Source organism: Mustela putorius, unplaced genomic scaffold (assembly GCF_011764305.1).
Source record: "Mustela putorius furo isolate JIRA1106 unplaced genomic scaffold, ASM1176430v1.1 tig00000873_pilon_pilon_pilon, whole genome shotgun sequence".
NCBI lineage: Eukaryota > Metazoa > Chordata > Mammalia > Carnivora > Mustelidae > Mustela > Mustela putorius.
Genome location: NW_025421504.1, coordinates 5,056,613 through 5,081,305, shown reverse-complemented (window position 1 = coordinate 5,081,305; position 24,693 = coordinate 5,056,613). Strand labels below are relative to the sequence as shown.

The window sequence follows — 24,693 nt, the reverse complement described above, 5'->3', positions numbered from 1 at the left end:
GCTCAGGTCATGATCCCAGGGTCCTGGGATCGAGCTCCGCATCGGGCTCTCTGCTCAGCAGGGAGCCTGCTTCCCCCTCTCTCTCTGCCTGCCTCTCTGCCTACTTGGGATCTCAGTCTGTCAAATAAATAAAATCTTAAAAAAAAAAAAAAGAGCCTCCCCGCCGCTTTCGCTACACATTGGAAGCATGTGGGGACCCTTAAAAATGCTAATGTCCAGTCCCCACCCCACCCCACCCCTCTTTGGCCAGAGCTGGAGGCTGACCCTGGGGGTCCCTGGAAAAGGCCTCTGCTGGGCACCGTAGAGAGGAAGGCTGGTGGGTGGTGGGGAGGGGAGGGAGGAGTCGCGGGGGGCGGTGAAGTGAGTCTCAGCGGAGGGCCGACCTCCCCAGCCTGCTGTGGGCGGGGGATGGGCTGGCTTTGGGCTCGGGAAGGCCCCACCCCGCTGGCCCAGCAGTGTGCGCGCCCTCCTGAAATATTTGGAATAATTAGCAAGTGAAAGCCGCAAGTTAGCCCTGGGAATGCCAGGCTGGCCTCGCGCCAGACTTGAGAGAAGGGAAAGAAAGGGGCTTCGGGAGGAAGGGGTCCGTGGAGGCTGGGCAGGGCTGTGCGAGACAGTGCCCATTTGTGCCCCGTGTGGGGAAGGGGGCTGGGTGGAGAAGTGGGCGCCAGACAAAGCTGGGGTGTTGGGAGGGAAAGGTGCCGCTGTGTGTCACCCCCACATACATTTCTGTCCCTTGGTTTCCCCCTCAGGACCCTGGTCCCTCCCGGAGCGCACCTGCTGGTGTGAGCCAGTGGGGAAGCAGGGGCTGGGCACCTCGACTTCCCCAGTGGCCTTCCCTCTCCTCCAGCCTGCCCTGGGCCTGGGAGGGAAGGCGCAAGGCTTGGTGAGCACGCGCCAGGCTGGCGCTCTCTGGCTTCACACCCTGTCCCTCCAGGAGAGGACCGAGGGAGGGTGGTGCTGGAGACAGGCCTGGGCCGGGGCCGCACACTCAAGACAGGCGAGCCCGGGCAGGCCCTGGCGGTCAGGGACACGTGAGCGGGGCCCTGGGCGGGCTCGGCCCCTGCGAGTCCCCAGGACCAGGGAGGGGGCTGTGTCTCCTTTGTCGCCCACTCCCTCGGGCTGAGGGTGCCATTCGCCCCATTGTGCGGATGGAGGTGCTGAGGCCCCAGGCTGGGGGGGGTAACCCCAGGGGGCTGCCTCTCAGCCCCTTTCTCCCTGGGGACATAGAGGTCATGGGGAGTTCATCGGAAGGGGACTCCTGAGGTCTTCGGCGCCCCCCACCGACCTCCCAGCCGCCCCCCTCTGGCAGCGAAGACAACCACCTCCTTCCTCCCACACTGGCCCTAAAAAGTTGCAAGCAGGTCCATTTTCAGATTTTTAAACATTTTATTTTTAAAAACGTGTTTATTGTAAATAACTTTCCATGAAAAAGGTTAAATTGCCCCACAGGGCAGGAGGGTGGCTGCGGGACGGGGACGGAGGGGCTCCGGGCAGAGGGAGACTCGCCCCCCAGCAAGCACAGGCGAGGACGCCCGCCATCCCCGCCTTCCTGGTCCCAGAGGTTCTAGCAAGCTCTGCATCCCTCCCTGTTAAGCCTCGGCTATCGCTACACTCACTACATTAGTCTGTCTGTCCTCTGCTGCCCCTGCCCCCAACCCCCCAGAAGCCCAACTCCCCGCTGCGCTCTGCCTCAGGTCAGGCTCAAAGATTAGGGATTTAGGCTCCCTGCCCCAGCTCCAGGGGTGCGGCCAGGAGAAGACCCCCAGGGGCCTTAGAAAACCTCCTAGCCCTCCGGGCTCCCCGACCCCATGCTGCGTGGACCCTCTGCCCCCTCCCCCCAGCCCCACCCCGCCCCCACCCTTCCCCAGCCCCAGGGAGGCTTTGCAGGGAGAGGCCTCCAGGGGGTTAATTTGCTGTCACCTAATTAGCATTTGTTGTACCTGGGAACTTTCTCTGGATAGAGACCTGGGGAGGACAGCGGGAGAGGGAGAGGCGTCGAAGCTGAGGTGCCCTGGGGCGGGCCCTGTACTGTTGCTCCCCAGCTTGCCCAGGGCCCCTCCAGGTGCAGCTCCCACAGGGCAGGGTCCTGAGCCCTTTGCCGGGGGCTGGCGAGAGGAGGAGCCATGAAACACTGTGTGTATGGGGGGGTGAGGGGGGGCCGGGGAGGCAGCAATTCTGGACCTGGGCCCCCCCCTCCCCCGTTCTCAGCCTCCGGGGCCGGAATCTGAGGGCAGCCCAGGCTGGGGGCCGTGGGGCCTCGTGGGGCCAGCCTCGGGAGACCTGGCCCAGCCCCCGCCTGGGCGGTAGGGTGTCCCCAGGGGCCTGTGCTGGGGGGGCAGTCTGGGCCCTGACCTGGGCACTGTCCGGAGGTGGGGCGGGGCCCGGCCTCTTACAAGAAGGCGCCCACGCTGGCCCAGTCCTGCAGGTCGGCCGCCAGGGTGGCGTCCCCGGCCTCGAAGAGGGGCTCCGGGGGCAGGCAGCCACTGCCACTCTCGTCCCAGGGGTGCTGCAGGAAGGACGTGGCCAGGAAGGTCTCGTCGAAGTCCAGGCTGTCGGCGGCCTGCTCCCCCGGAGGCCCCCAGGTGGCGGGGCAGTCGATGTGGCGGCCGTGGACGGTGAGGTCCACGTCCCCGTGCGAGGCGGGGCTCAGCGGCGGGCTCAGCTCCAAGGCCTCCAGCGCGCCCAGCTCGCCGCCCAGGGCGCCGGCCTCGAAGATCGCCTCCCAGTCAAAGTTGCCTTTGAGGGGCTCCAGCTCGCCCTGCTCCTCCTGGGTCAGCAGCAGGGTGCTGGGGGCCCGCGGGACCTTGGCCACCCGCTTGGGCAGCGGCTGTTTGCGCTTATGGCCGAGCCTGCCCTCGCCCGCCCCCCAGCCCGCCTCCCCGGTGGCCTCCTCGAACTCCCGCAGCAGCTGCTGGGCCTCGGTGTTGACGGTCAGCGGCCCGGCCCACGGGGCGGCGCGGGGCTCCTGCGAGGCCTGGCGGGCAAAGGCCGGGTGGATGTGGACGGGGGGCAGCCGCCGCTTCTTGAAGGCCCCGCTGAGCAGCCGCTCGGCGTACTGGGGGTCGATGCGCCAGAAGCCCCCCTTGCCCGGCTCGTCCTTCTCCCGGGGTACTTTGATGAAGCACTTGTTCAGGGAGAGGTTGTGGCGGATGGAATTCTGGGCGCGGGGGGAGAGGAGAGAAAGAGGTCGCTGGGTGAGTGGGAAGGGCCGGCCATGGGGGGCAACGGGCGCTCCTGGCCACACGGGAGGAGGGACAGACGCAGCGCTCTGACCAGTGACTCTGGGACACCAGCCACTGGGCACCGGGAGCCGGGAGTGCTGTCGGGGCTTTTGTTCCCTGTTGCCGGGATATCTGCCTGCTCAGTCATCCGAGCCCTGAGCCGCGGGGTGGCTCGCCGCGCCACCCCACCCTGCCCTCCCTCCCTTACCCCACCGCTTGCGGCCTCTGGCCAAAGGCCTCAGCTCCCCCAGGGCCTGGACGGCCATCTCACTCAGCCTGGGCCTGGCGGGCCCTCTCTGTTTGTGCAGTGAGTGGGTGGGTTGAGGCAGGGGTGCGGGGAACGGGGCTAGCCGGGGTGTGAGGGTGTGTGCTCCGAGCGTATAGGGATGAAGTGCGGGGGGACCTGATGACTTTTCCTTGTTGTTGAGCCGGCTACCTGCCAGCCCGGGCCCTCGCCCGCATGGCCCCCTCCTCCCACCCAGGCTCTGAGGCCACAGTTGATGATTACCCAGCCTAGAGGCCCTGAACTCCACAGGTTTCGGGGAGGGGGGGGCTGGGGGTGTCTCTGCTTTCTCACTGAGGGTACAAATGGCGCTTGCCCCAGAGTCAGGGCCCACACAAATGTGGAAGAGTCTGGGACTGCCATTTTTGCGGTCTGCTCCCTGCGGGTGCCCCGGGAAAAAGTCCGGATGTTCTGGGGCCTCCGTCCCTAAGTAGCCCCTGATTCTGATGGCGGCAGACTCGCGTCTGCATGGCCTCAGATCACCATCCTGCCTTGTTCATTCCTGGGTGCATCGTCTTGTCCAACCCATGCTGGCGGACAGGGTTTTAGAGCCCAGAAGGCAGGGTGGGTGGGAGGGTCGCGCCCCCTGGCAAGGCTGGGATGTTTACATGGAGGCTCCGGCCCCTTGGCTGCTCTGTGCCAGGTTCCGGAGACTTGGAACACGAAGCCAGTGCGGCAGGGAGAGCCCCTGTGGAAAGCACCTGGCTCAGGTAATTGTCCCCCCAGGGAGGCTGACTGAGAAGAGGGGGAGGACAGGAGGCAGGAAACTGGGGAGGAGTCGGGGTGGGGGGCTGGGGCAGCAGCTTTACTTTAGGAAGGCCCCATAGCCCCTCTGCTGGGACACAGCTGGCCTTCACACCCCACTGCCTCTCCCCAGCCCCAACCTCCACCAGCTCACTGAAACAAGACAGGATGCAGAGCCTGGCAGGGGCGATGCTCCAGCATCCGATTCTGAGTCGGGCCTTGACAAGTGACCTTCGGCGGGGCAGTGTCTAGGAACTCGAGGACTTGGGACAAAAATGTGTCCCTTAGTCCATCATCCTCTTAGGGGACCATGTGCACACACAGTCTGGCCCTGGCCTCTGGGCTGGGTCTACTGGATGAGTGACAGGTGCTTCCCTCATGAATTTCGGGGTCTGCATCCTTTCTAAAGCCCTTAAATATCCTCCCTCTCCTCCCTTTCTGATGTCAAAGGAGGGACAGTTTTAATCCCTAGGCTCCCTTGAGGTCCTTCCTCGATGGCCTTCCTCCCCTGGGCCCTGGCTGCACCAAGCCTACTTGGCGTGCGGACCTGGAACCTGAGTCCAGTCCACCCAGGCATGGGGAGGGAGGAGGGGAGCGGGGAGGGAGCGGCCGCCACCCGCGCCTCCCCTACCTGCCAGGTGGGATCAGCGTGGCGGAAGTAGCAGAAGTTGTCCGTGATCCACTTGTAGATGGCCGACAGGGTGATCTTGGTGGCCTTGCTGGCCTGCATGGCCATGCAGATGAGCGTGGCGTAAGAGTAAGGTGGCTTCACATTCGGGTTGGTGGCGTAGTCCACGTCGTCGGGGGGCGGGGCTTGCAACCCCGGGGGCGCGCTCCGCGACGTGCACGACGACGTGGGCTTACCAGGAGTGTGCGGCTGCCCCAGGCAGGCTGGATCCGCCGCCAGGGGGGACCCCGGCGCGGCCGAGCCTGGCACCTGGTGGTAGCCGTGGGGGTCGGTGCCCCCCGGCGGCAGGGCGGGGGCCTTGGCGTTGAGAATGGAGAATTCCTGCAGCCACTGCAGGCTGGTCAGGCTGTCATCCAGGGCGTCGGGCTCCTCCAGACCGCCCTCTGGCCCGGCCTCCTCCGCTGCCCCTGCACCCGAGAGGCGTAGCCAGCTCTCCGCCATGTCTGCGGGGACTCTCCGAGGGGGCGGTCAACATCCACGGGCTGAGCCGGGGGTAGCGCGCCGCGCTCTCTAGCTCTCTGACTCCCGCGGCTCCAGTTACAGGGCCTCCCGGACGCGCGCTTCCATCCCGCGGCGACCAGGGGGTCGTCTCCTCCGAATATGAATGCGGTATCTGCTGGGGAGGACCACAGCGGGAGCTGAGCGCTCTCCCCCACCCCCGAGGGGAGCGTGTGTGCGAGGCGGAGGCTCCCCGAAAATCGTCCCCGCTGCTGGGGAGGATCTGTTCTGGCCGAGGTCTGGGAGGCAGAAGCAGTGCCGGGGTGGGGGTCCGACCCCCCACTGGGCCCGTCTCTCCTTTCTCTCCGAGGTTTTAGAAGAGACTTTGGTAGCCAAAGGAGGGGACAGCGAAGGGGCCTCTGAGGCTATCACCTTCTCCTCCAGAGTAGGAAATCAGCCCCCCTCCCCTCAACAAGTGGAAATGGGGCGAGGGAGTCCTGGAGGGCAGTATCACCGGGCGGGGGACGGGGAGGTCGTCTGGTCTTTGAAAAGAGGTATTAGGATGGGGGATAATAGGGAAGGAAGGAAACAGGATAGGAGTTACAGGGGGGCGAGAAGCAAGTGTCCCCCAAACTCAGATGTCATTCCCGGGTCCACCACTTCCACCGAGGGCGGATGGGAGAGCGGGCTGGCACGGACACTCTCCGTCCCGCGGCCACTGCCGTCTCAGTCCCTTACCTGGCTCAAAGCGCAGCCCGGACCAAAGGAAGGTTCTGGAAGAAGTTCCTTCCACCCCCCGCGGCTCTCTGTTCCCAGCTCGAGGGCCCCGCCAGCGCCTCTTGTCGCCCCCCCAGCTCGACGGCGCCTCTCTGAGCGCCCGTGGCCCCCGGACCGGCATTAAGTAGCCGCTGCAAAGGCTTCTTCTGCTGTCATGGCGACGCTCCGCCCCCGTAAACAGCTTCCGCTGCTCCTATTGGTCAGCACGTTTCCAAGGAGACCGCGGGCTCTGGCCACTCTCTCGGGCGGTAACTCTCCTGGAACTCCCTCCTTCTGCCGCCCTCTCCCGCGCCACCCAGCCCCCTACCCGCCACCGCGTCCCGGGTCCGCGCATTCCCGCCCGAGCGCCCCGCGCAGGGCTCGGAGAGGCGCGCGGCTCCCGCCCGAGGCGCAGGGCACGCCCGCGAGCCGTTTGCCCCCGCCGCCGCTCTCCCGGCCTCGCTCCCTTCGGTCCCGGCTGCTCCGGGGCGGCCCAGACTGGGAGCGGGTTCGGGCTCGGGCACCGTGTGCGTGGGGTTTCCTTTCCTCTCCTCTGGGCTCACGTTCCTCTGCCCTTTCCCACCCTCCCGACCCCGAGCGTCGTCTCGGTGCCCGCAGGCAGGCCCGACTCTCCGATGCCACCTGCCGCTGGGGGCCGCCGCCGGGGCCGCACCGATCCCAGACGCCCCGAGGCGGGTAGGGTTTCCCGGTTAGCGGCTCCTTCCCCAGCCCTGTACTCAGCAAGGCTCCCGGAAGCGGACTTTCCAGAGGCTTCTGCGGAAGGGCTCTCCCTCCTTTTCAGATAGCGGAGGAAACTGAGCGGGTGAGTGAAACTCAGAGAAGCCACGGACTCGCCGAATTCTCTTCGCAGGGTCATTTGCCCCGTTAGTGTCACCAACTTTTTAAGTGGCAGGGACTAGGGGTGGGGGGACACCAGGGGCCTCCTCGTCCCTTCCGCCACCAGCTTTCGGGCTCTTCAATTATTGAGGAGCTGCAGTGGCAGAAGTTATCCAGTTCAAGGGTGAGGGTAGGGTGAGGGCTCCTTACTCACGCCTCTGCCCAGAAGCAGGAGGGCAGGGTGGGAAGCCTGTGCTCCCGGGGGGGGGGGGGGGGGGGGGGGGGGGGGCTCGTCAACTCCCGCCCCCCCACCCGGGACCATGGCTTTCCCGACCCCCTGTCCTCTCACCCCCCTCCACTTCTAGATTCTCTTGAGTAAAAATATTTGAGCACTGGACAAAGTCAGAGACTTTCACAAACACGCCAAGGGCACAATTAACAGCTCTCCTTCCCTTGTAAACAGTTTTATTCGTTTTTAAGAATCATGCAGCAGTCCGTAAATATCGCATCCTTGGTGTCCCCACTGTAGCGTGCCCACGAGTGTACTCCAGCGAGTGAGGGGTACACGGATGGCACAAGCAGGACACACACGCGCACGGGCACACACCAGGTGTGCAGGTCCTAAAGCGAAGTGATCAACCAGCATGCCAGTGTCAGGCGGGCAGGACGCGACTCTCTCCGGGTGAGACGGCTCAAAGTGTGTGGGTCTGTGCCCAGGAGATGCCCCAGGGTGGGCATAAATTCTGTGGGTGGAACTGGGTGAGGAAGGGAAAAAGGCCAGGATGGCCACACCACCTGGAGGCCAGCGGAGAGCCCAGACTTCGGGCTGGAGTTGGTGGGAGGAGCCACAGGCCTCCAGGTGGTCTGCGCCCTGGAGTGAAGAGCCAGGCCCCAGCCCCTTCTGTCTGGGTCAGCTGCTCGGGACACGACGGTCTCCGGGTGATGCAGTGGGGCAGTAGGGTTGGCAGCTATTCCCTGACGGGGCTGACTAACGATCAGCAACTTTGGGTGGGATATTTCTGCTTGCCGAAGAGCCGAATAAGAACAAAGAAGGGAAGGAGGGGAGAGAGAGAGAGAGATGGAGGATTGGTCTGAGGAACAGGAGTGAAAGGGCCATTTCTAACCCAGGCATATCTTGATTATGGAACCAAGGCCTTGAAGAATCTTTGTGAGCCTCCTGCTGGGGGGAGGGCCCAGCATGTGCTGTGAGGAAGGACACAGGCAGGCCCTCCTCGGAAGAGGGTGATAATGGGTTCCTCTCAGGGTTCCTGGCCACCGTGGCCACTGTTTACCTGCATCTCCTTCACCTCAGGTAACACCACACCGTGACTACACAACCTGCCAGGAGAGGCGGGGAGGCTGTGTACCACCGCCCCAGGCTAAGGGACGCTCCCCATTCCCTGGGGCTTAAACTTCAAGGAAATCAGGAAGTGGGGTTATTGCTCCAATCGCAAACACAAAAGGGGCTGGAGGAATGTTGGGGGAAAGAAAAGACAAGGGCCTGAAGCAGCAGAGTCCCTCGCAGGACCTCACAGGGAGAGGGGGACAGGGATTCAGGACAGAAGCTTTGATTCCAGCGTGGTTGATGTCATGTCTGTCAGGGCAACAGGCCTTCCCCCAACCAGGGCAGGACCTGAGGCATAACCACAAGGCCTGACAGTCCCTGGGCACTGGGCTCTCTTTGGGGTGTTGGAAGCAGCCCTGAAAAACTCCTTCAGGGTAACGACTCCAAATATGAAGACAGGCTGTCACGACAGGCAAAGCCCAAGGCCCTGCGGCGTTTCGGCCTCACAAGTGGCTGTACAGGTCTGACCTGGCTTCCCAAGCTCACGCTCCGCTAGAAGGCCACCTTTTCCCAAAGCCATTCAACAACACATCTGTCCAAGAACCAGCTAGAACCCACTGGCAACACTGGTGCTGAGGAAGAAGGAGTAAGTCCCAACAGCTTACAGCCCGGCCTTGCTGTTTCTGACTTCTGTCTACGCGCCTTACATGGGGCCCTGGAGGGGTCCAGGGCACACAGCTTGAACAGTATCTCTGAATCTCTAAAGAGCCTGGGGAAGGACTACCTCCCCCACCCCAGGCTCAGCGGATCTGGAAGGCAGGGGAGGAAACAGGGAAGGAAACCCTGCGGGACAGGGAGGCCTGTCCATCACCTCCCCATCACTGCTAGCCTCAGCTCGGCAGTGGCTCCAGCACTTCCTTTTGGACTCCTGGGCACCAGTGTGGGGCCACGGTGCCACCCCCCCTCAGCCTATTTCTTCAACCATTAGCACGAAGGGGCGAGGACCGGGACAACAGGTGTAGGATGCCACCTGACGGGGTACAGCGAGGAAATGTGAAACTATAGGACAGCTAACACAGTGCCTGGCACATAGAACGGGCCAAAAATGTGGGTTTTTTTTTTGAAAAGTCACCTTAAGATGGCATCCCAGGCCTTCATAAACGCACCTGACCCTAAACGGCCCTCCTCAGGGGGATTCACGTACCTGGGGGATTGTCAGATCCAAGGCTGCCTCCCTAAGCAGACAGACACACCAGGCACGGGACACAAGCTCTGTGACCAGAAGCAAAACTATTTTCTCAACCAACCTTTTGGTTGCCACCGTTTCTCGTCCTTGACAAAGGAGCTCCTAACGCTTTCTGAGGGAAACTTGGCTTTGAGTGCAAAATGGCTTTCCCTTCTCCCAGGAGCCATCCCCAGCTCCACCCTCAAATGGAGGGTCAAATTGCTTATGATGTTTTAGAGACCAGAAAATGCCAGACGGGTGTCTGTAATGAAGCTGCCAAAACTCTAGGTCCTGTCGGTGTGCCCCGAAGGAGAGAAAGATGGGAAACAAGCAGCCTGTGGACCTCGGCTCCCCCGGAAGATCCAGATTGGGGGGAGACGTTCCAGAGAGTCTCTGCAAAGGGTCTCCTGAGCTGCAGTTCGTTGAGAGGCTCCAGCCCACAAGGAGAGGGGAGGCTTCCAGATCCTTCTGGGAGGGGAAGGGGCATGGTTATGGGGACCGGGCGAACCTCCATGTCCAGCTTTCATCTGGATGCAGTGTTCGTGCTCTCGCGGAGGACACGCAGGAGGCCAGCAGCCCAGTGAGGCCGGGATGGAAGGTGGGGCAGGAGGGAGCCCAGGTGCCCGGGCTGGGGCTCTCAGACGGCCAAGGGACCCCACACGCAGGGCCTGTCCTCGGGGTCCTCCAGGCTGCTGGATGATAAGCGCCGACGCTGAGTGTTCCGACGACTGACAATGTTGTCATCGGCCTGCCAGGTGCCTGGAGAGGAGAGAGGGGAGGGTATAGGAGCCGGTCTCTGGCCAGGTCCAGATGGCCTCTCCAGCACGATGGCCCAGGAGTGCCCAGGAGTTCGGCACGGAGGTGGGCAGCACGCGTGTCATCTGAAACTCCCATGTGTGTGCCACAGCGAGGGAGAGAGAACTGGGCGTGGTGGGCGTGCCAGGGCGCAGGGGACGGCTCCTGTCCTAACGGGCTAGGTATGGCCAGGCCCCCGTGGAGACTGCTGACAGAGAGGAACGTGCAGGGATCTCTTGTTCTGCAGACTTGCCCTGCCATCTACTTCTGTGTCTTTATTTGTCCGAAGTGTGCCTGTGTGTTATGGTGGAGAGGAGAAAGAAACCAGGTCTAGCGGAGGTTTTCGCAGGAAGCAGTGGCGGGGGTGGGAGAGCACGTTAATGCGGTCCTAGTCGTGTTAGTGTTTGCTGTGGGGGCTGGGGGGGGGCAGGAAGCGGCTGGTGGCCCAGCAGAGCGCCGGGGACAGAAGGCCATGGGGGAGCTGGTGCGATGGCTCCAGCATCCCTCCTGCCCCAGGCAGCCTGCCGAGGTCACCATCAACCCCAGGAGACGCCAGCCCGTGGGCCCTGGGATCCCCGGCGTCCCCTAGGCAGCACCCACTAAACTTCTCATCCTCCCCCAAATCTGCCGCAGCTCCTGTACGCTGAGCACCGGCTGCTGGGGCCGGAAGCCCACCCTTGTCTCCCCTGTCTTCGGTGCTCTGGATTTAATCCATCACGACCTCCTGCTTGTCTGCTTGTGGTCAGAAAACCTGGGCTTCCCTCCCGGGTCCTTCCTGCCTGGCTGCACGCTCCTGGGCAGCTCACTTCACTGGGAGGCTTGCTTCTCCCACCCGTCACGTGGGGGCTGAGGGCTCATCTGGCGGGACTGACTCGCAGGGGCGCACTGAACCACCAGCCCCCACGCTCTCTTCAGGCCCTCCCCTCTCCCAGGGTCTCCCCTCAGCTGTCCTCTGGAGGCAAACAAACTCATCCAATCCCGCCAGGACAGCACGAACCTCCCTGAGAGGCAGAGCCCCTGGGTGAAGACCTGACTGCCCGGGGCCCCACGCCTGCCACCTCCCCCTCCCCGCAGCCCTCCGGAGCTGCACCTGCCGCGGCCCACCTTCACAAGGCCCCCCAGCCTGGGGAGGCACGCGTGCTCCACGGTGCCCCCTAACCTGTCCCGCCACCACTGTGCACATCTCACACTGCAAGGGAACCGGGAACCCCTGCCCTCCTCTGGAGCCGGCCTGGCCTCTTGGAAGATTCTAGTGGGGGACGGACCCGGCTGCCCGGGTGCACGGTGGTGGGCAGGCCCAAATCTCACTGTGCTCATGTTTCAGGGGGCTGTGCTCCAATGTCTGGGGCCAGCCTCACGGAAGAGCCAGCCCAAGACTCCCTAATGGTCTGAACACTAGGATTAAATAGGTATAAACTGCTTATTTCCCCTAAGGGTCCTGGAGTGATCATCCATCCTAAGGCTCTAACATCAGCCTGTGAAGGTGGCCCCCGGGGAAGAGAAGCGGGTGACACAGAAAATTCTTAATCCAGATGGAATTTGGAGATTTCTCTTCCCTGGAGTCTGGGACATGGGTCAGAAGTGCTTTCCCCTCTAAGGGTGGCACTCGCAAGCATGACGAGATGAAGAGAAGGCAAGGCTGTCCTTTAGCTTAGGAACCCCCAGATTTTAGTATATGTGCTGCCGAAGTGAGCACTCTTAGGAACCCCCAGAATGCAATGAGTTTTTCGTCCACTTAGAGAATTCGGTAGATCTCATACCTAGTCCTCAATGTTTATGGGGCAGGACTCCGGCACGGCGGCTGTTCAGTGGGAGAGACCAAAAGCAAACGGTGAACAAGAGAGAAGACACACAGGCACGCACACATCACCATCCACGCCGCCGCCAGCCAGGGCGCCACAGGACGCCGCACCGGCAGGCCGTCCTGACTCTGAATTCACGGGAGTCCTTGCTCCCAGCTCCACCGCTCTAGGGTCCTTAGCAGGGTCAAAACCCGCTCCTTCTGGAATAGCCTCAAGACTCAGAGCTCTAGTATCTGCTCTCCCTGGCTTCTTGATTGACTCGGTGGCGAGGGGGAGGTTGCACCGCGATAACGAGGTTCCCCCCTGCCCCGCAAGGGGTCTGATGAGCCCCCAGTAAAACCCTGCGACCGCTCTCCTGCCGCTCCACCGGGCCCTCCAGCCAGACCCTGGAGCTTGGCACTGAAAATCTTTCTTGGAGACAGCAAGGGGCTTTCCCTTAGGGCCCATCTAGAGGAGAGACAGGAGAGTAGAGAGACCTCTAGAGGTAGATTTGGGGAGCATACTTAGGGGGGGTTGCACACCCCCTTTTCCTGCCTCTACCAAGCCGCGGACGAGACATGAGCGCTAGAATAGTTTGATGGTCTCGAAGAGTTTCCAGTGGAAAGAGAAACCGAGTTCAGATTTCCCTTCGTGTCTAGGACGCGTAAGCTTTCCTAGCAGCATCTCCGTCTCAGGTCACAAGGCCCGAAGAGAGGAGTGAACTGAATTTCAGGTTTCTGTAGGTATTGCTGTTTCCTTAGGGACCTCCACTCCTGCACAATGAGGTCATTTAAAAATATATTTCTAATTCCACCAAAAAGCCCTAATGATTTTTGCTTTTTTTTCCCCCACCACATACGCTACCCAGAACCTGTTCACAGACTTATCACTGGTCCCCTGGCCACTGTCTCGCCACCTGTGTGATATTCCTTCCAATTCCCCAGAACCACATCTACTAAGCCTGGCTTCACAGTTCTAACCTGCTCACCACCTGCACCTGTCCACGTCAACTTTCTCCCTCTGAGACCTTCTAGAACAATCTCAGATCATGCCACCCCCTTGGTCTTGGGGCCCAAGAAGGCTCAGAAGCTTCTTAGGGGAAGAAGGGCTGGCGGGACACGGGTGCCCTCTCAGTGACACTCCCACGAGTGTGATGCGAGTGGTGAGGATGGGGACCCCCATGGTCTTTGTCACCAGCTGGGTCTCCCAGCAGAGCGCGCGTGAGCGTGGGGAGGGCGCGTGTGGCACAGAGACGAGCATGGGATGCTCCCCGCAGCTCGGCCTCTCCTCGGCCCTCCATGAAGGGAGCGGCGCCACTTGGAGAGGGAAACAGACTCAAGCGGAGACCAAGTGCCTGAGAAGGCGTCCTGACGGCCGCACAGCCTGCAGCCGGCCCGGCCTGCGGGCATCCCAGGCACAGGGCGGAAGTGTGGACTGGGAGCTGAGCAGGGAGCTGAGCCTATTTATTCCACGGGACTCACACAAGTGGACACGCCTGCTGTCCACCCAACGGATGCTTCCCGGGAGTTCCCCAGCCCGCTGCAGCAGTGTGACGCCAAGAGCAGAACCAGGGAAACAGTTCACCAAGAGAGCAGACGTGCCTTTGCCCGGAAGACACCTCAAGTGCTTCCACCCAAGTCGCTCTCCCGACAGGCCTCACGGGCATTTGGTTGCACAACTGGCCTGAACAGGGAACCGAGTTTCACCTCAGCCCACTGGCCCCTGACAGCACCGTAAGGAACCCCAAGGGTTCTTTCCTCTTCCCGCAAGCAATCCCGTAGATGGAATAAATATCAACAAGCAGCTGGCCGAGGGGGTCGGCGGGAGGAGGAAGCAGAAGGAACAAGCTCCACTGCCCCAGCATGGTTGGCTCGAACAGTTCCCAGCAGCTCCCCCTGCCACAACTGGGAGGGGGGGGCTTGCCCTTCGGGGTGGGGGTGGGGGACAGGAGCCTAGCCACCGGCTATAGAGTGGCCACAGACCCAGGGCAGAGAGGACAGAGATGTCATCTTCCCCGGCTTGTGACATGGGATGCCCATTCAAATCCTCCTCACGATGCTCGCCACAGAAGTGTCCCCATGTTCTGTGGACGTGCAGGGATTAATAGATCCTTGCAAATACTCTTTTTCGGAGAATCTATCGAATGCAGGCCCTTGCCAGTTAGGACTGGAGACACAAGCAGGAGCCTCTGGGAAGTGCGTGCGCCCAGCAAGCGTGGTGTGGGACACAGCGTGGCCGGGGGGGCGGGGACAGTGCTGGCGCGGTGAACATGAACTTCCACACGAAGTCTACGTAACAGAAATGAGCTTCAAAAGAAACAAACCAGACAGACAGATTTACGTTTGGCAAAAAGACGTGAAAAACAAACGGACAGACGGAAGCGAGGTGAGGAGTGGGAATGCAGGAAGTGACGTGTGCCCGGGCCCCACGGCTCCAGTCCAGGCCTGACTGGGCCACGCTCCCTCCTCCACCAGCAGGCAGGAGAGGCAGGAGGACGGACATGGCATCTTTTGGCCTCACGGAGCGTGAGGAGTCCTGGGCAGTGTCTTCAGGACGTGCTAAATAGAAAACAACTGGAGAGAGGCCTTTGAAAGGCGGGAGAAAGCATCTTCTGGGAATTACGGCTTCCCGGCCACCAGTCTGCGTGGGGCCAGGCGCGTGAGGCCTGGCGTCCCTCACAGGCTGACGGACAGCGGCCGCCATAGGAGGCTGGGCCGCTCCAACGCCTCTAGCCGTTTCGCTGAGCGAGTAAAGCACTGGACCCGTGATGTGATGTGGCTGTCCTAAAGCTCAAGTAAGTCTTCATTTCAGGGGATGGTGACAAGATTACAGACACCACCGTGTGGAGGGCGGTCTCTGCTGTGAGACCAGGAGGGCGGTTTTGACCTAGTCCACCTGGGTAAGGCATGGCTTCCGAGAAGCGGTTCGTGGAGCCCTTGACCGAGCACACGGACTAGAAGGACGTGAGTGCTCGGTGATAAGCACGGCTCCTGCGCTAGAGGCACCCCAGGTTCAGCTTAGCATCAGAAGGGACAAGGGGGACGCTGACAGTCCTGACCAAATTCAAAGTTAGGGCTCCAGGGAGCAGAGTCACCCTTGACCCCTGACCTTTCTTTTGCGAGTCTATTAAGTACAAGGCGACTGGTGACCCACAGCTCCCTGGCTCAGAAAGCCATGTGCTAATTAAAACCACATAGGCCTTCAAATCCCTCCCTGCTCCTAACTAGACACATTCCTTCCGAGGAGCTAGGGGATCAGATCCCCTTTTCAAGGGCTTAGGCTATCTTTCAAGACCTTCTCAGAGAGGCAGGGGTCTGCCTCAAACTTCCTCTTGATGAGAATAAGACCAGGCCACCTGCCGTGGGACCCCCAGGATCGGGGTGGAGGGCGGCACGGTGGGGCCAATTTGGAAGGAGAAGGGGCTTTCCTGCTGTCTTCCTGTCCCAAGAGTCGTGCTCAGAGCAGGGTTTGCTCTCTGCACAAAGTTCAAGGACTCTCCCGAGGCTGCCTCACTTCCTTCCGGCATCTGGCTCCAGCACCGGAGCACAGCCCAGGCCTTCTTGCAGGAAGGGCAGGGCAGGGAGGTGGGTGTCCCAGGGTGAGAGCCGGGGAGCGAGCAGGGGAGCGTCTCCCACCAAGTTCATGTTCAGCAGACTGCCACTCACCGGGTAAGCAGACCTCAGGGCACAGCTTATTGTCCAGTGCTTTCACGCTGGCGATGCCAAAGTCATTGTTATTGTCACACTCCATACCTAGAAATGCGCATGTCCTCTGGCCTGTAACGGAGTTAATGCAGTTAGAGAGGGGCTGGCTATATTTTTTCTCTGCTCTGCTGTCCTTAAAAAAAAAAAAAAAATCTTAAGGATGGAGACAAAAAAAAAAAATCAAATCATATGTTAAAAAAAAGACAGTAATTAAGTGGGTAGAGGGTGGACGATAAAGGAATCAGTTGTGTGGGCCTGTGATTTTGCCCTGTCCTGCCCTGTCTCCTGCTCTGGGCCCTGGGAGGGCTGAGGGATGTGGGCTCCACAGAGAGCCGCACAGGGCGCAGAGAGAGGCTGTCCCTGTCCTGCCGGCATCTGCAGGGGCCTGTCGGGTGTTTGCGACCACAAGGCTCTGTAAAACGATAAATATGTAAAACAAAAACTTAAAGTCTCAGGTTCCATAATTTTGCGTATTAGTCGGGATCACCACATTCACAAGATCGTGTTTTGTTTTCTGAGGAAACGTACTTTGTTACTTTGAGTATGTTTCAAGGGTCTGAGCAGAAACCTACAGACGTGTAAAGGGAAGAGGAAGGTTTCAGATTTTTTTCCTAGCTCTCCCATGCCTCCGGTTTTCTCTTGGTGGAAGGGAGAGGAAAAATCATAAATCCGTCGTGTGGGCTACGGAATGTCAGGCAGAAACTGCCCGCCACTCTGCATTTTTCAGAAGCGACCATTCTGTGGGGTGGGGTGATCACAGAGGGTGACTAGGGAACCTCGAGCACTGAAGGCATCCCCTGAGTCCATGAGGGGCCCGACCCTGTCTTGGGCTGGCGTGCAAGTGTGGCAGAGGCACAGTCTTGGTGGCCAGGCCCTCCTTCAGGGCGACGGGGTCAGGCGAGAGTGGTCAGGCCAGCATGCACACCTCTGAACTCCCCAAGCAACGGCCAGCTAAAGCAGAAGCAGCTAGGATGACAAGTGCATCCGGGCTGGGGTCCGAGTCTGCTTTGGAGGTGCCCTTCTGCGGGAGGCCCCTCAGAGCAGCACAGGGCAGAGCTGCGGGCTCCTGGGTAGCGGGGGATTCCCAGGTGGATTCTCCCAGCCCCACCTCCTCTTCCCACTTCTTTGCTCTGTAGATGGTTCCCTCTCTCCCAGACTTCCTGGACACAAAACGCTTCCATCTGAAGGTGTAACAGAGGCCTGAGTTACAGTGAAGAAAGTCGTTCTGACAGCTTAAAATACTTGTCTGTGCCGAGCCTCGGGCGTTGGACTTTCTCACACCTTCTCAGTGCCCCCTGGCCCCAAAGGTCCTAACCCTCTGCTACCAAGACGTCTCGGCAGCCCCTTTGCTAAAGCAAAACCAAACCAACTGCCTGGCAGGCCTTTCTTCTGAGTGGAACAAAGTGTTCGGCTGCTGCTAACATCAGGGCCGCCGGAGCAGCTCTGCGGGCCTCGGCTGGAAAGCGGAAGCGAGGAGGAAGGTGAGGGGGTGCCCCAGGAGCTGCCGAACCCCGTCTACGCAAATACAGAGCTCCCCACAGGCCTTCTGCAGTGGCTGCGTCCTGACATCCCTGGCGCTGAGGCCTTGAAAGAGCCAAGAAGACCACTGCGGTCTTCAAATCCCCTGCCCGCCCTGCTAGTCCATCAAGAAGACAAGCTTTCCCCAACGGCCACAAAACCGAGTAGAGCCACCGAGTCATACCAGGGCCCCTCTCTGTACTCTTTAAAGAACACCCAGGAAAGAAATCGAGTAAGAGGGAGCAAGAGACCAGGTCTTTTACCATCTTCCTGTGTGGGCGATCCGTCCTCTTCCTCTATAACATCATTGCCCTAGGACAGAAGGAAGGCGCTATGAGTCTATAAAAGCAGGAAAATGGACATATTGATCAGCTGAAAACGGAAGTAACTGGCCTCATGGTATCACTTCAGCGTCTTCGTCCAGGGCGTTCAGTCCCTTCTGTGTCTGAGAAGCCTAGGGGGCCTGGCAGAGGCGGAGTTTGCTTGGGGAGGCACCGGTCTGCCGGTAGGGACCAGGACTGAGGCCCGTTACTGCTGTACCAAGGGGATGTCAGGGGTGACCTTCGGAAGAGTTCAGCTCATACCGTCTCTTGAAGGTGGACATAAACATTGCCAAATGACAGACTATCAGAAAGACTGTAAAACTTCCAGAAATTCCTCGGACCCCAAACCCTATCCAGAGACTCCCATGACAGCATCGGGCTCAAGGTAAGTTCTAGTGCCCTCACTGCGACCGGGGCTTCCTGAACACCTCCGCCGGGCCGTTCTGTGGCGAAATGTAATCCTGTCCCCTCCACCTGTCATGGGGCTCCTGGGTGAGTTTACAGTTTATTTATTTTCTAGTCATCTCTACACCAGCGTGGGGCTCGAACTTACAACCCTGAGACCAAGCGTTGCATGTTCCACTGACTCAGCCAGTCGGGCACCCCTGGGTGAGGATATAGAGCTGGTGGAGGGGGGCTGAGGGAGGCTAAGACCAGGTCACTGGGGTCTTCACGTCTTCCAGTGCCAGGCGGTGCCTGCGACACACTCTGTATGAGCACTCAGTGAACGAAGGACGGACACATCCTCAGGTCCAGGGTCTGGCCGGGAAGCGCTCCCTCTAGGACGCACCCCACGCCTACTACATGGCGACCAGTGCACTGTGCTAAGGGACAGTCCATGGACCAAGGTGTGTGGCTGCTCTCCCCTCTACGCCACAGCCCAGCCCGAAGTGAGCCAAACACACTGCCTCGGGAGGCTGCTTCCGGAACGGCCCCCAGCCCATCGCATCCCCTGCCAGCGCCAACGGTCCCTCTGATGGGGGGAGCCCTGCCGCCCGCCGCCGGCCGTACCTCTGCGTCGAGCTCTTCGGCGGCGAGGCCGACAAAGTTGCTGTCCGGAGACGCCCCCGCCATCACCTGCCGAAGAGCAAACCAGAAATCAAGGCCCAGACACCCCTGCTCTCCTACCCAGCCCGCAGGGCAGCAACCCCCAACCGGGTCCTCGGGACAGAAGTGGCACCAGAGGGAAGAGTCAGACGTAAGGAGTCTGAGTCAGCGGCCCCAGCTCGTTTTCCACGGCACCCCCTTCCGAGCGCGGCCGGGGCCTGGCAGGAATCCCTCGCAGGCCCCGGGCTGAGCTAGTCCGGACGCGTGTGCAGCGCGCCGAGCAACAGAGACACTGCCCGTGCTCCCCCCTTACCTCTCCTTCTTCCGAGGGGGCCCTGCTGGAGGCCTGGGGCGAAGGGAGAGCCTCGCCGTCTTCCTCAGTGCCAGGGGCGACGTAGGAGCCGGACATGGAGGAGACCGTGTCAGTGCTGATCTGGGAGTGCTGGCTCTGGGAGGACACCATGGACATGACCGACTGGGCCAGGCTGCTGCTGGCAGGGTCTGTGCAGACGGGCGGAAGGAAGGAGCCGGGAGGTCAGGCATGGCTTCTGGGAGCGGCTTCCCCGTGCTCACGCAGAGGGGACTCTAGTGGCCTCGCCAGGCCCTCACCGACCGAGCACTAGGCTTCAGGCCTTCCGAGGCTCACACTTTGGAGCCGGGGGCAAGGATCTGCTTGTCCCTGACTCAGTCTTCAAGGAGCCTGTGACAGCAGGGCCGGGGGTAAGAGGAGTCCCCCTTCCCCCCACCGCCCGTCAGCGGAAGCCCTGGGCTCTGGGAGGGCCTAGGCAGCCTAGGTGTCATCCTGCCAGCCCCAAGTCCCTCTGGAGGGGCTGTGACGAGCACCGAGGACTGGGCTGCAGAAGAATGTGCAGTCGCTCCCGCTCCCTCGTGTACCTTCCGGGGAGGAGATGGTGGAAGAGAGCGGCGTCCCTGTGCAAGACGACTGGTCAACAGCTCCCGAGGATGACAGGGTGAGATTCTCGCTTTCTGGGGTTACCCCGCATTCCTGGAGGGACACAGAGGAAGGGGGTGAGGGCTAGGCCCCGGGGAAGGAGGGGGGACACCGGGAGGGCCTAGGGCCCCAGCGTCAGGAGGCTGTGTGCAGAGCACAGGCGGTTTCTCTTTCGTCCTCACTCTCCCCCGGCCCTGGGCTGGAAGGGCTGCCTCCCAGGGGAGGTGCCAGCCTCAGTCAGCACATCCTGCCGGAGGCTCAGCATCTGCTCGGGCCACACAAAAGCTGGAGCTCAGGTGACACAGGTCACCCAGCAGCTGTGACATGGGAACACCCCGGGTTTCCCGGGATTAGAAACCGCTTTCCTTCTGAAGGAGAACACAAAACCAGCAGAGGCCTCACTGCCTGCGAGGCGGCCCCACTTGGATATGGGGTTGGTTCCAGCTCTACTGACCTCACAGAAATACCGCCTTTGCACCCCCCCTCCCCAAGCCCCTCCTGACACCCAGCTAGCAGCCACCTGTGCCAAAACCCCCACCCTGTCCTGGGCAGATGGGGATTCTATTCCTACCCCCTTTCTCCAAGAGTTCTGTGGTTTGGGTTTTTTTTTTTTTTTATTTTTTTTTATTTTAAAGTAGGCTCCACACCCAACGTGGGGCTCGAACTCGACCCTGAGATCAAGCACTAGAAGTTCCACCACTTAGCCAGCTGGCGCCCCAGGGAGCTCTGCTTTCATCGGAGCTCAGCCACTGTGTCCTGCCCGAGTCAGGGAGTTCTCCGGAGGGCTCAGCTGCTCTCTGGGGGCCCGGTCTGCAAGGGCATCAGAGGGGCCTTCGTGGGCCATGCTCCCACACATCCCTGGCCTGCCCAGTGCCCCAGCTTCGGCTCTGGGCCTTTGCACAGACTGCCCCACCCCCTGGACTGCTTCTCTCGCCTTCCTCTGGGAGTCCTAAAATGCCAAGATCCAGCTCACATGCTACTCCGCCAGCACAGATCCCTGGGCTTCTCCACTTAACATGATCTCGTGTGTCTCTGCCACAGACCACGCTGTCCCTGCCTCATGGGGGGTGGATGTGCTCTCTAGAGCGAAGATTCGTTCATTCAGGGGTCCCTGGGTGGCTCAGTCGGTAAGGGGTCCGACTCTTGGTTTCAGCTCAGGTCATGATCTGCTGGACTGTGGGAGGGGAGCCGTGTCAGGGGCCACACTCAGCAGAGTCTGCTGGAGATTCTCTCCCTCTGCTCCTCCCCCTACTGGGGTGCACACACCTGCTCTCTCTCTCACAAGTAAATGAATAATTCTGTTTTTTTAAAAGAGTCGATTTATTCATTTGGCAGAGAGAGAGATCACAAATAGGCAGAGAGGCAGGCAGAGAGAGAGGGGGAAGCAGGCTCCCCACTGAGCAGAGAGCCCGATGTGGGGCTCGATCCCAGGACCCTGGGATCATGCCCTGAGCCGAAGGCAGAGGCTTTAACCCACTGAGCCACCCAGGCGCCCCAGTAAATAACTCTTTAAAGAAAAAGCATCATTCACCTACCCAACAAATACATACTGAACAACCATATGCTAGACCCAGTGCTGTAACCTGTGCGCCTGCCCCGCCCCCAACTAGCCCTCGAGCACCCAGAGTCGGGGCCCACCTGATCACATTCGCCCGTCGCAGTTTACCTCGCTCACGGCCGTCCAGACAGCAGGTGTCCCAAGGTGCCAAACAGAGCCTGCGGGGCTCGAGGGCAGTACCCCGCACTGGGCTCCCGGCGCACTTCTGCCGGGCTCCGCTGCCGCCATCCTGTCCCTGCAACCCGCTTTCCTCAGACATTTGCACACTCACTCTCTCACCTCCTTCCGCCTCTGTCCACAGACGACCCTTTAAAGACAGGAACCCCCACCTCTAGCCTGGAGCTCCCTCTCTCTCCTGACTCAAGGACCCACAGCCAGTTTTTACTGCCCTGGGGTCCATCCCAACCCCAATATCAAGACTGTCGGCGCCACAAGGGCCAGGACTTCTGTCGTCTGCTTACTGCTACTGTTCTCAGCGTACAGAACAGTGCCTGGCACGCGACACAGGCTCGATCTACGCTGGAAGGATGAATGGAAGGAAACCTTGGCTGCTGTCTCGAAGAAAGTTCCGAGGTGCCTGGGAGTGAATGAAAGCAGATGGACCTGGAGAGGCAGGCGGGACGGAAGTACCTGCCGTCCAGCGTCCAAGAAACAGAGACCGGGATTACCTCTTCCAGATGCTGCGCGGACGGCCGCTGGGAGAGCTGGGTCTCTGACTCACTGCAGGAGTGCTCGTCCTCCTCCTCACGCAACACAGAAGAATTCTGGGAAACAGACCTGCGAAAGTCCGGGGAGAGGAGCCTCTGAACCCGGCACCCGGCATCCGTGTAAAGAACAGAACTGGCCGCACCTGTTAGCCAGACTCCACAGGAAGAAGGGGGCCCAGAGGAAAGGGCAGGGGACAAATGGAGCAGGGGAGGCGGAACCCAGGTCTTAAGAAGGAGGAAAAGTTTGGAAAGAGCCCTGGGGAGGGACTGAGAGCTCTTCTGGGTGTCAGAAAATCTCCATTTTACATTTAACTCCTTCAATAACTTGTGTCCAAACCAGGGAAAAACCAGTGACATTTTCAGGGTCTTGATGTTCTTTTTAAAAAGATTTTATTTATTAATTTGACAGAGAGAGACACAGCAAGAGAGGGAACACAAGCAGGGGTGGTGGCAGAGGGAGAAGCAGGCTTCCTGCCAAGCAGGGAGTCCAGTGCGGGGCTCGATCCCAGGATCCTGGGATCATGACCTGAGCTGAAGGCAGACGCTTAATGACTGAGCCACCCAGGCGCCCCTAGGGTCTCAATATTTTTATCTATAATACACGCTCCTTAACTCTGCCACAGAAAGTTTCTCATGACTTGTGCCTATTGGTTTTTAATGGGTTTAAATGCTGTTGGGTTTAAATGCTTAAGAGTATAGGTGCAGATCACAAGCTTCCTTCCATCTTTAGACTAAACGATGCTCCCCACAGGCCTCAATGATCCTAGGGATGTCCTCTTCCCTAGACCCCCATACCCCCCACCAAAAACACAGGAGATTTGCCTGTCTGGGTTCTACTAAGTACCCACATGCCACCTTATTTCCACCTGAGTGTTAGCCCCAGGTCTTCCATGAAATGAAAAGCTCTGAGAACAGCCCAGCGGGTCCGCACTGGCCGGGGGACCCAGTACTGAGCAGGGGAAGACGACAGCGCGTCACCAGGGACCCCAGGGGCAGCACTGTGGAGCACCAACCACTCACTTGGAAAGATTCTTTTTGAGCTTGATTCCTTGGCTGCTGCAGTCAGACAGGCGGTCGAGCGGGGAGCGCGTCCTGACGGGGGGCAGATGGCCCTCGCTGCCGTAGGCAGGCAGCATTCCCGACAGGTGGCCGTCTCCTAGCACGTGAAGGGCAGGGGCTGCTGGGGACGGGGTGAGGGGCCCATTGAGGGCTTCCAGAAGAGACACCACTTCATAACCTGGTGGAATGTTCTCGGAGGACTAGGGGAATCAGAGACAGGTTGAAAAATTAATTAAGTGCTCTTTGTTTTACGGCAGGATCGTGTTCCTTGCTCTACACTGAAAAAATGTTTTCTTTTACATCTGGTCTGGCAAGCGGAGCATTTGTAGAAGAGGCCAAAGAAGGAGAAAATGTCAAAGAAACACCTATTCCCAGATTCTGCTTACAGATGGACTTCTTAGTAGTGTTTGTTTTTTGATTGTAATGGAAATATATGTTCATTACAGGATAAACCCATGAAGATAAAAAAGAAGGGGGAGGGGAAGGAAGATTCAATAATCAAATCGCCCAAAGTACAACTTTCAGTACCATTCTGGTACGCTTTCTTCCAACCTTTTTCTCTGTATGGTTTACAAAGCTACACTCTGTAAATAACAATTTTATATCCCCTATATGTCAGAAAACATAAATATTTCCCTTCACAGAGTCCGTATTTCCTAACTCTTCTACTGGTGCTGGGGATTTTGCTGTGTCCAACATTCCCTCCTGTAAACCACATTTGAGGAACGTCCTTGTGCACAAATCTTTATCTTTTTTGAAGATTCGATTGGCTTTATTAAGCAATTTGTGAATCAGGGAGCATCCATCCAGCAAAAGAGAGGTGCTCCCACAAAACCCTTTTTTTCCGGATTGTGTTCTTGATATTAAATTCTTAGGTCTTTGATTATCAGATATAAGTATTCTTAAGGCTCTTGATACTTACAGCTACTCTGTTTTGTTTCTTCAATGACCCTTCCAGCCACACTCCTATAAGCAGTACAGAGAACCTATTTTAACTGCTTTTCCACCAGCATGAAGTCTCTCTCCCTTTTTAAAAAGATTTTATTTATTTATTTTAATGGTTTTCTTTTCTTTCTTTCTTATTTTTCTTAAAAAAGATTTTATTTATTTCTTTGACAGAGAAAGAGAGAGAGAAAGAGAGAGAGCACGAGCAGGGGGGAGCACCTAGCAGAGGGGGAAGCAGGCTCCGGGCTGAGCAGGGAGCCGGATGCGGGACTCGATCCCAGGACCCTGGGATCATGACCTGAGTCAAAGGCAGAGGCTCAGCCCACGGAGCCACCCAGGTGCGCATGCCATCTATCCATCCGTCCATCCATCTGTCTGTCTAAGAGAGAGCACACAGAAGTGCCCTTGTGGGGCAAGTGAGTGGGGGGGGGGAGGGAGGGGGGAGCGGGGGAGAAGGAGAATCTGAAGCCAACCCCTTCCTCACTCAGCACTGAGCCCAATGGGGCCTCTATTTCAGGACCCCAAGATCCTGACCTGAGCCAAAGACTTAAGGGACTGTGACTGCGCCACCCAGATGCCCCCCACCCCCACTGCCATGGAGTCTCTTTGAAAAAGCTTTAGAATCTGAAAGGTGAAAAATGGTATCTCATTTTAATTCATATATTGAAGATTTTTCATATGGCTAACTAAAAAATAAGATATTTAACCAGCTAAGCATCCTCTTCTGAGGATTTTTTTTATAATCTTAATTTTTTTCCCCACTCCTGAGAATCTTAAATAATATCCTTTGTCCATTTATTTTCTGTTTGATTCATAGGAGCCAC

At 59.3% G+C, this 24,693-nt stretch overlaps 2 protein-coding genes and 1 long non-coding RNA gene across 10 annotated transcripts in view; 1 reads left to right on the top strand and 2 right to left on the bottom strand.

Annotated features, from left to right (window-relative positions):
• Positions 1-1,369: 1,369 nt before the first annotated feature.
• FOXJ1 (forkhead box J1) lies at positions 1,370-6,281 on the bottom strand. Of its 2 annotated transcripts, none has more exons than XM_004748852.3 (3): positions 6,116-6,281; positions 4,883-5,555; positions 1,370-3,160 (listed from the first exon to the last, which is right to left on the bottom strand). In XM_004748852.3, the coding sequence occupies exons 2-3, from the start codon at positions 5,378-5,380 to the stop codon at positions 2,393-2,395; spliced, it is 1,266 nt and encodes a 421-aa protein (XP_004748909.1). In that variant the 5' UTR covers positions 5,381-5,555; positions 6,116-6,281; the 3' UTR covers positions 1,370-2,392. The 2 variants fall into 2 exon arrangements, with proteins under 2 accessions (XP_004748909.1, XP_004748908.1); XM_004748851.3 differs by having other exon boundaries at positions 4,883-5,552; positions 6,116-6,280.
• Positions 6,282-6,363: 82 nt separating this feature from the next.
• On the top strand, positions 6,364-23,651 carry LOC123393530. Of its 2 annotated transcripts, none has more exons than XR_006608346.1 (3): positions 6,364-6,956; positions 12,061-19,619; positions 23,182-23,651. It is a non-coding gene; the product is annotated as an uncharacterized LOC123393530 (long non-coding RNA). The 2 variants fall into 2 exon arrangements; XR_006608347.1 differs by having other exon boundaries at positions 6,375-6,956; positions 16,897-19,619.
• RNF157 (ring finger protein 157) overlaps positions 7,419-24,693 on the bottom strand; it is an 80,989-nt gene continuing 63,714 nt past the window's right edge. For 5 of the 6 annotated variants that reach the window (XM_045085869.1, XM_045085872.1, XM_013054406.2 and 2 more), the window contains 8 exons: positions 22,886-23,124; positions 21,827-21,935; positions 19,543-19,654; positions 18,962-19,149; positions 18,613-18,678; positions 17,542-17,590; positions 15,722-15,832; positions 7,419-10,239 (listed from right to left, as the gene is read on the bottom strand). In XM_045085869.1, the coding sequence (XP_044941804.1) occupies positions 10,118-10,239; positions 15,722-15,832; positions 17,542-17,590; positions 18,613-18,678; positions 18,962-19,149; positions 19,543-19,654; positions 21,827-21,935; positions 22,886-23,124 (996 nt within the window). In that variant the 3' untranslated portion in view covers positions 7,419-10,117. Of the gene's footprint in view, positions 10,240-12,035; positions 12,077-15,721; positions 15,833-17,541; positions 17,591-18,612; positions 18,679-18,961; positions 19,150-19,542; positions 19,655-21,826; positions 21,936-22,885; positions 23,125-24,693 lie in introns of all 6 variants that reach the window. The other variant, XM_045085871.1, reaches the window with a different exon arrangement.

What these genes read in the sequence shown, in the direction of transcription:
- FOXJ1 (XM_004748852.3), bottom strand. Translation starts at nt 5,380, where the DNA reads ATGGCGGAGAGCTGGCTACGCCTCTCGGGTGCAGGGGCAGCGGAGGAG. An exon ending in ACGCTGATCCCACCTGGCAG is followed by an intron (nt 3,161 to 4,882) that starts GTAGGGGAGGCG and finishes CCCCGCGCCCAG; the next exon opens with AATTCCATCCGCCACAACCT.